Raw genomic sequence first — 9,942 nt, 5'->3', positions numbered from 1 at the left:
ATCTACTTCAAGTGGGCCTTGCAATCCTAGAAGCTGTGGACGAAGATGGAAGCGACGATGTTGACCACCTCCTCCTCATATTCAGCCAAGGCTTGAAGTCATTGATGTAGCGGTCTCGGACCACGTCAGGGATCTATGGGAAGGAGCCAGAAGCCCCAACATTTCCACCAGACAGAGAGAGGCTCATCCTAAGCCCCTCATGGGGAGTTGGGCCCTGGCCTGATAGAGGGGTGCGAGCTAGCCACTCTTTGAGCAATGGTAGGGGACCACCTCCGCTCATTGGTCTTCACCCTCTTGGACGAAGACTCTCCACGGATAGTGTCCATTCTCTCCTTAACCACCTAGTTCACGGACCACTTCGACAACATCATGGTTGCAGAACAAGAAAAGACTCTGGTGAATATTACAAGAGAAAGATGAGCTATGGTGGTGGAGTCCTGATGGGTGTGCTACCTCCTCATATAAACCCAAAAAGATATAGATGCAGCTATCCAACAATCAGATCTCGCCACGAGGCTGCCTCTGGAATGACAGACTATGTGACTCTTCCATCCACAAACCACTCACAAAGGATGCCTTAGGAATTCTCACCATCTACCATGTGGCGAACCCCGACGGGCCCAAAGACAATCTTCAGAATTAATTTTCTTGAGAACCATGTAGAACATTCCAGAATGGTTGAGCAGCAACCGTCGATCCTTAGTCTTTTGAGACAGTTAATAATTTGCTTCAAGCTACATGTACTTTATAAATGCAATAGGATTTTTAAGGCGCAATATCTCCCCAAATCATTATAGTGCAATTTTGCGAGGTGGCAAATTAATGGTCAAACGGGATGGCACAATAATCCATATTAAAATCAGATAGCTCAAGTTCGTCCACTCGACCAGGCTCTGAGAACTCTCTATTCTAAGGACTACTTCATCTGAAGCAACTACTTCATACTTGAAAGTAGGAGGTAAGTATTGTGAGATTGTACCATCTCAGCCATAGTTCTCAGAACTCATTCTCGAAAATCCTGGACCATCAAGAATGATGTGAGAGCAATAAGTACCATCAGTTCTGCCAAAAGAAGCTCAGGCAAAATTAATGACCATACCTGTTTAGACTCTCACCAACCATTGGGTCAACCCCCAGCTGACCTCTTGGTCGGAATTCTATCAATCTCCGAATCGATATCTCACCAGTGATGGAGACCTACGACCCCCACCATACCGGCATGGACTCTCATCGACCTCCAGATCAACCCCAAACCGACCTTAGGATCAGGATTCTATTGATCTCTAGATTGATATCTCACCAGCAATGGGGACCTATAATTCGTGCCGATGCTCTCACCAACCTTCGGGTCAACCCTTAGCTGACCTTCGAGTCGGGATTCTATCTATCTCTAGGTTGCTATCTCTTCTGTGATGGGGATTTATGACTTGTGCTAATACAAACACGGGCTTTCATCGACTTATAGGTCGGGGACTTGCCAACCTCAGGACTAAGACCTCACTAACCATTAGCGGCAACTTCCTATGACCCAAGATGATGCAAAACTGAATGGGGCACCACCTCGGTTACAAGCCGACCCCAATCTATTGGCTCAACTGTCTATGAGGGCAGCTAATTGGAATCTCCTAACAAACTTCTAAAACGTGGCCACGTGGGCATAACATACACCCATGACTAACCACTTATGGGTCTAGGTTTGACAATCTATAGGTTTAAGAGTAACAAACTCAGGCACCTCTCTATATAAGAAGGTAACAAGGAGACCTTTGGGGTAAGCTCTGATAGGCTAATTCGAGTCACCACTAGCTCCCATACTCTCTCTCTATCTGTGCTTAAGCTCTTGACTTAATCATCGGAAGATCCTTCACAGGAGGCCCTACCTTCGGTGTGAGTAGGCTTTTTTTGCAGATCTGTTTGATGTCTCGGCATCCAAATTACTTTCCACCTTCGGTCACATCAGCACCCCCAGAGCCTTGATACAATATATGTAAACCTTCTTTTCAGTACATATTTCCTATATATGGATTAGTAAATTATTTTTTATTACATATGACAATTATTATTTTATAGATAGTTCTATTGCACTGCTGGATAGAGTTGAATATGATATTGCAAATTTTTGTTTGTAGATTTTACTTAAATATTTAAGTTAACTCGATAATGTTTACTTTTTAAAATATAATTTAGAGAGAAATTTTTATCGATAAAATAAGAGTTCTTCAATCTGATTTGCTTGCAGATAATCGTCATTTTCCGTCTTGGCTTTACTTGGCTAAGGATTCTTCTGTTTGTGGCACTGGCATGATGGTTAGTGTATTAGGGATATTAAGTTAGGGGTTTGGGATTGGGCCATCTTCTTTGCAACACCAAGGCCTACATTCTTGACTGATTATGCCTTGCCCATTGCTCCGCATTATTGATTTCTTCTAGCGAGTACATTCCAAGGAGCAACAGACCAATCGATCCTTTCACGCAACTGCTTAAGAGGACACGAGGACAGAGTTGATTGGGTAAAGGGCGTTTGTGGAGCCGTGAAGAAAATCTCCCGATGCGTAACGTTCAAGATTCAAGTCTCTTTACACTCGATGATGTGACATGTTGGGCTTCTACGCAGTTTTCATCTTCTACATATGATAATTTATGTGAGTTTGCTAAGTCCTCATTTTAAGTGAGATGATGAACAGAAGTTCCTCTAGTTTGATTATAATTTAATCAAATTTTTTATTAAAATTTATTTAAAATTTAATATTTTTTTGTGTCTTCGTGTGGAAAATAATTTATCTTTTCTTATCACATTGGATCGTGCAATTTGCATTTTGAAATCTATATAATGCTTTAAAATCTATATAAGTATGATTCAATGGCCGGCATCACATGAAAAAATCAACCCGTCCAGCTCTGCCCCTAATGCATCCAACTCTGTTGTTAGAAAAACTTATCCATCCCATACCTACTTTTCAATTGTTTAGACTCCATCCCATAATGCTTTCAAATTCTTAAGGAAGGTGTAAGAGTAGTAATTAGGTCAAGTTAGATCGTATATGGATCGATTGAATATGAATTAGATCAAAAAATTATCAATTTAAATCGAATTTATTTATTAAATAGATCAAAAATTTAAATCTAAAACGAATCTGTTTATTAAACAGATAATTCGATCCGATTTATTTTTATTTATTTATAAATTAAATTAAATTAAATAAGTTAAATATGTTAGATTAAATGGATCGAAAATAGATTGGATCAGAAATAGATTAAATAAATTTTAAATGGATTAAACAAATTATATTAAAAAGATCAAAAATAAATTAAATAAATTTTAAATATATTAAATAAGTTAAATAAATTATTTGATTCAATTTGATCTGAATATTAAATAAATTAAATATATAAAATTTAAATTTAATTTTAATATTAAATAGATAAAATAAATTAATTTATTATAATTAAAATTTATTTAATTTAAATTATTTATAATAAATTAAATACGGATAAAATTAATGGATCGGATCATATTTTGCCGCCCAAGGTGCATTCATCGTCTCTCTCTTCCTTTCAGTGCTTAAACTCCGATCATGACGTCCTCCTTAAAGCCCAAACTCTGGTCTTTCGTCCCTCTTCTTATCTCCCTCTCCTTGTGACGAGACGATCCGAGGATCAAACTAGGTGATCCTTCTCATGTTTCCAGCAAGAAAAACGCGAATTAGGAACCCTGCTCATGTTTCAAACTCTCGAAGTCTTTTACCGGCGTGCTTTTAATCTAATCTACTGGAAATATGATGACTATTATTTTTCTAAAGAATTGTTACCAATTCATGATAATTTTTCCTTTGTCCATCTCTAGGTGGCTCTCTTATGGGTGGGCCCGAACCAGATGCCGATTTTGCCGAGCCAAGCGATCGGAGGTATGAGATGTTGGCCAGTTCTTTATTGTGTTTTTGAAGTGTTTGACAAAATTTCTCAACGATATATCCAATTGTGGAAATCTGTTTGGTGATTTCATTTATTTTGTTGAAGACAAAGTTATGTGAAATGGTGCGATGTAACAATTTCTCGGTGCTCATCGCACCTGCATAAAAGTCTGTCAAAGAACAAGAATTACTGGTGAGCTACTGCCTACAATTCTGGACCATCAAAATGAGATAAATTGTGGAGACAAACAAGGAGAACACCTTAGTACATGGAATACTTTAATTGCTTCTGAGTGCCATATGTTGGAGGCCTTTTGAGGATGAATTTGGGGAAAAGAAAACCAGGACAATGCAACTCCTCAAGCATCATGGAATTAGGTAATGCATACTAGTCCGGTATGCATCATGCATGTGATACATAGCATATATGGATGTGATCCTCCAATCTGATTAGTCTTTTCAATTATTTATGCAATTTGATGGAGAGGTGCACTTCTCTTTTTTCTATCTCATAACTAGACTAAGGTGTATACTTATCTAAAATGGTAGTAGTTATTATTGTTTGGAGATGGATGACACCCCAAGGTGTAGCCTGATAAACACTTGAATTTTTTTAGCATAATGGTAGAATCTGTAAAAACAAACTTATCTCTATACACCTACGAGCATGTCTAGACACACATGCACATAGAGAATTTGATATGTCTAAGTTTTACTGGATAATAATTATTCTTTGCCATTAAGAAGTTCCCAATAAGATTGAGCAATCCCTTATGGTCTTATATGACCGTGGCTTGCAGACACCAAATAGTTGATTGCCATGACCAGTAACTTGGTCCCAATAGTTGATAAAACTCTTCATTTGTTTGTTCTACTGCATCTGTCATTCTCTAGAGTTCAGAAGGAAGAAGGCAAGATGAATGCAAGTGAAGAAACAATGAAAAGCAAGCAGGTTATTGACATAAGAAGATGGGAGGACTTACCTCTTGACTGTTTGGTAAACATTTTCAAGAGATTGGGTGTTGAGGACATCACAACTGGTGTTCCTTTTGTATGCAAATCCTGGTATGAAGCTCATCTCGATCCTAGCTGCTGGAAGATAATAGACCTTCGTGCAATGTATCAGTGGCCACAGAGTCCTTTTATTGGGAGGTTCATGCATGCATACCATTTAAAGAAATTCAAAACCAGGGGGTTTCTGAAAATTATAATCAAGCGTAGCCATAAATTACTTTCCGAGCTGGTTCTCCCTGATCACCTTCTTCCTCTGAGCGAAATGGTCTACATCTGCAAAGAGTAAGTGCTGTATAGAAATTATTCTTGTTTCTACGTATCTAGCCTAGTTTGTATTAGTTGGTTTATCTTATTTTAGCCCTGGATCATCTGAATTTTCATTAATCTCAAAAGTAGATCTCCACTATGATGTCTTAAAATCTTAGTTATCTATCTCGTTTCTTTTCCTTTTAAATTGATCATGGACTATCAAGCTTTATGGATGTGTAACATTTATTTAGTAGGTATGGTTGATTTTCTTCGTGTTTGTGGGTTATAATTTACTCTAACTTATATATGGTTGTGGTTCTTTAAATACAGATGTCCAATGGCAAATATTTATGCTCCATGGCACTCAGAAAAAGATCGAGGTTTCATCCGCAGTTTTGTGCAGACATTTAATGAGGCTGTCATGCAACACTCTAAGAATATAGTGATGTAAATTTCTGAATGTAAATTTGTTTCTGGAAGCTTCACAAATGGATAATTTTAAGTTCTTTTAAAGAATTAATATTTATCTTTTATGGTTTCATTTAATTTATGTCCTGGTTTATATATAGCTTCTGTTGTTCTTTCATTCTTCATGGCTTTCTTACAAGAAAGATGTCTTTTACCAAGTAGCTAACATGAATGGTTCATTGGTTTTTATGTAGTTTTAGTAAGTGCCAACAATAATATGGATGCTGTCCACTATAAATTCAACATTTTATGGCATTTCCTTTCCATATGAGCATTATAAACTGGATTATCTTTATGTATCTACAATTTGCAATACCTGTTCCTAGAATATGACTAACAAGAAAATAACAGCATCTGAATATCTAAATAACAAATGACCAAAAATAATAGCTGAAAGGTATCCAAGTCCAGTTTTAGTCTTATTTAGTGCTTTATAACTCTCATACAATTCAAAAGGTAATAAGATACAACATCAAGATGATTTCAACTTTATTTCCATACAGTACTATCTTTAACTTAGTGGTTTGCATGCTTGAGCTACTAATTATATGTCCTCCACCCTAAAACTTGTGGCTTAGAATGGTTATAAGGTCCACTAAAAGGATCATATATTGAAGCTGATGCAGTTATTTATTTGTCATTGTTTTAAAAAGATTTGTTTATTTTAGAAAATAACAAAAGAAAGCTGCAAGGATTGTATACTTCCGTATTTCTATCAAATGAGTATTATATACTTAATTTGGATTAATAGAATATGAAATGAAATAATATTTGCTCCAAATTTATGTATCTGATTTTAAAATTTATGTATCTGATTTTATATGTGTTAGTATTGTTAATGTCTGATTTGCATCCATATCCTTTAGAATAGTTAAGAATGATAACTGCATGATGCATGGGGAGATAATAAAAGTTGAAATATAATTTGATGATAATAGAAGAATAATAACAACTTGAAAAATAAAATGATAAATATATTTTAAGTAAAATATTTAATAATTATTGACAATTTTACTGTCACATCTCACTAATAGAAAGATCAACAATAACGGACAAGATAAATTATGCAACATAACAATTGAATGTTTGTAGTAGGATAAAAAAATGTGTGCTTATATCGAGACATTCGATTCTTTTTGATTTCATGCAGAAGATTTCGATTCCTCCTCTTTTGAACTCGAGCAGTTATTTTGGTTTTGCTTGAAGTGTTCATCTTGCAACTATATCAGCCTCCAAAAGAATTGAGAAGAAAAAATTAGTTATTTGTATAGCATTTAAAGTAAATAAGTAGAAAAATGATATAATTGTAATTTTTGTTAGACTGATTATGCTAGGCAATAAGATGTAGAATGGAATGATATTTTCCAACAGAATCCATTTGAAATATACCACATACAACTTAGCTAGACTTTGCAATTGAGGGCTTGTTATTTGTTGTTAAAATGAAGATGTAGCATTTCCACAGTAATTTCTTGACAGATTCTTCCTGCTTTACTAATCCACCTTCCTATAGTATGGACACATATTATATTAATATAATTATTAGCGGAAAATATTACTTAATTAAAAGTTGTTATGGTTGAAATACCTCTAAATATAGATTATAGAGGTCGTAAACTGATTTTTTCATGAGAATTTTAACATTTCTATCAAAAATAGTTAAGGCAAGCTTTCCCATATGATCACATATTTTAATATGTATGAGATACCTAGAACTGGGGAAAAAAAAATGATTAGTGTGTATTTTTTAATATTTAGCAGATTGTAAAATTCTTATGTTGATGATTTGGTGTATATTTCTTTTGATAAATATAGCACCTGTAGCATCTATACCTTTTTATTACAAGTTGTATAGGAGTTGTACCATAAATCTCTATATAGATCAATATGAACAATAGTCACTAAAATTCGATAGTACAACCCCTACAAATATAAGTAAGCATTAATAATAAATAATTAATAAATATAATTCTATTTGACTGATATGTAGTTGTGTTGATGTTGCCAATTGTGTTGAAGAATCTAAGTACAGAATTATTGTTCTCATAGATCTTTGCAAAGTCACAAGACAAACCGTATACACATAACCTCTGCATTGAAGCCTTAGCCCTTTCACATATTTTGGATATGAAGAAAAGAAAAAAAAAATCAAATAAGTAGATTATTGATTGTTTTTAACATTCAAAATGAGTTATTAAATTATCAAAATGTCATAATCTTTTGCTTCATCAATATCTGGATTGATTGGTATCCTATTATGATCCATGGTAGATAGGTCAGCATCTGTTCAATTATAAACATTTTTATAAATTAGATAATTTTTTTGAGAAATATACTACAAATTTGCACATTTATAAGATATTGCTTTGACTGCAGTGGCTGGTAGAGCATGATTTTGTTGAATATTTTCTTGTATGATTGTCCCTTCTTCTATCTTCATTTGTCTCCGTAGTGTTAATATAATGTACCTAAAGCTGCAACAATTTAAAAAATATATATATATAAGATAGTGTAAGTCATTTGTAATTAAAGTAAATAGATGTTTACCGCTTATTAAGTAATACCACATCTCGCTTTATTGTGTTTGAATCACGATTGGTGTGAATGGTAGTTGCTTCACCAACAAATATAACTACTATTAACATCTGTGTAGAATAAATATTGTTGTTACAACAGATATAACAACTGGTATAAGTATTGCTGAAGAACAAACTTCTTATAGTGGACAATATGCAAAAGAGAGGTTGAAGAGGGAAGGTGAGCTGTTTTCTTGGCTACAATCAGATGGAAGCAGCAGGCCACTTTTTTTTGAGATGCCTATTTGTTACAGAGCTTTGTTTACTTGTCAAGCTCAGGATTAAATCTCTGGGACCACTAGCCTCCCTAAAGTCCCAAGAGTGTCAAGAAGAGGACAGAGTTGAACAAGATGCTCCACTAGACAATGTTGTGGTGTATCTGGCACTTGAGAATGCACTTATTTGCACCAAGAAGGCATCCAGCTCACTCTGCATTGAGTAATATATGCTTCTCTCTCTCTCAGATAGTGGGGAGCAAAAAGAAGTGAGCAACAGTGACAATATTAGCCGAAAAGATGGTTTTAGAAGGTAGTGCCAACTACCAAAAAGAAAGGAAGGTAGTGCTGAGCTCTCATCTCCTTCCGAGTCCAGCTCTATGATAGAGATCAATGGTGGATGTAATTTTTGTTGGTTTAGTATGTTCAGACTACTAGATCCTGAATGGCTTCATTGTTCAATTTGGGAGGTTTTTTGGGTTTTGTGTTTTAGCTGGGCAAAGTAATAGTTCCGGACTTCGTTTATTAGAGCAGCGGCTTATTTGCTTCCCCTATTTTAGTTATTAGAAATTCTCTGTGCACCCCTTGCAATGTAAAAAATCTAATGTAGAGCACACCGTCTTGTTCGATTGATCTATGTATCATTATTTTTCAACGCGCATTTAATATCAATAGATTGATTTTTTCGTTTAAAAATTTTGTATGATGAAAATATCTTTTTTAAAAATTATAGTATTGTTTTTTAAAATTATGACATTCCTTCATAAAAATTATGACTCTTTCTGCATCAAAAATTAAACTGAAGTGGATGTCATAATTTTTGTGAAGAAATATCATAATTTTTAGGAAGGGATGTCATAATATTATTTCTGCATATATTTATTTTTTTTTGCTCCGTGCAGTACTATGACATTCTTTTTTAAAAATTATGACATTTCTTCACAAAAATTATGATACCCCATTTTAGTTTAATTTTTTTATGCAAAGGGTGTACCATAATTTTTATGAAAGTATGTCATAATTTTTAAGAAAGATATCATAATTTTTAAGAAAGATATTTTCATCGTAAAAATTTTAAAATAAAAAAATGATTTGCTAGAATTAAATGCATATGGGAAGTGGTGGGTATGTAAATCAATCAGACAAGATGATATGTTTATATCGAATTTTTTACATCGTAGATGGTGCAAAAAAAATTTTTGTTATTAAAAATTTTTTGTTATTAAAATTTTTTAGTTATACGAGCTTCAAACGTGATTCAGCAATATATCACACATTGTCCTTCTTTTAGATCACAAGTTTCAAAAGAGGGAGAGGGTAAGAGAAACCAACTGCATTACCAATACGGCAATTACTTATTGCCTGTGTTTGATCCCTTCAACAGTAAAAATTATTGCATGCACAATCTGGAAATTTGCGCGCAATGGGGAATCGGTGAAATACAAGGGTAATCGTGGATTTGCACGGTCCAATTGCATCTGGTGCATGCAATACGGAGGCCTTCAACAG

General features: G+C 34.4%; 1 protein-coding gene across 2 annotated transcripts; it reads left to right on the top strand.

The window, feature by feature from the left end:
* The first annotated feature begins 3,504 nt into the window (after positions 1–3,504).
* LOC105033714 (F-box/LRR-repeat protein At3g48880) lies at positions 3,505–9,107 on the top strand. Of its 2 annotated transcripts, XM_010908618.4 has the most exons (5): positions 3,505–3,666; positions 3,845–3,905; positions 4,806–5,207; positions 5,505–5,621; positions 8,319–9,107. In XM_010908618.4, exons 2-5 carry the CDS (start codon positions 3,856–3,858, stop codon positions 8,344–8,346), a joined length of 597 nt encoding a protein of 198 aa, XP_010906920.2. In that variant the 5' UTR covers positions 3,505–3,666; positions 3,845–3,855; the 3' UTR covers positions 8,347–9,107. The 2 variants fall into 2 exon arrangements, with proteins under 2 accessions (XP_010906920.2, XP_073107564.1); XM_073251463.1 differs by lacking the exons at positions 3,505–3,666; positions 3,845–3,905 and adding an exon at positions 4,128–4,289.
* Positions 9,108–9,942: the final 835 nt, after the last annotated feature.

Source organism: Elaeis guineensis, chromosome 2, assembly GCF_000442705.2.
Source record: "Elaeis guineensis isolate ETL-2024a chromosome 2, EG11, whole genome shotgun sequence".
Classification (NCBI taxonomy): Eukaryota; Viridiplantae; Streptophyta; class Magnoliopsida; order Arecales; family Arecaceae; genus Elaeis; species Elaeis guineensis.
This window is presented reverse-complemented; position numbering and strand designations above follow the sequence as displayed.

What these genes read in the sequence shown, in the direction of transcription:
- LOC105033714 (XM_010908618.4), top strand. Translation starts at nt 3,856, where the DNA reads ATGGGTGGGCCCGAACCAGATGCCGATTTTGCCGAGCCAAGCGATCGG. An exon ending in GCCGAGCCAAGCGATCGGAG is followed by an intron (nt 3,906 to 4,805) that starts GTATGAGATGTT and finishes GTCATTCTCTAG; the next exon opens with AGTTCAGAAGGAAGAAGGCA. An exon ending in CACTCTAAGAATATAGTGAT is followed by an intron (nt 5,622 to 8,318) that starts GTAAATTTCTGA and finishes TTGTTACAACAG; the next exon opens with ATATAACAACTGGTATAAGT.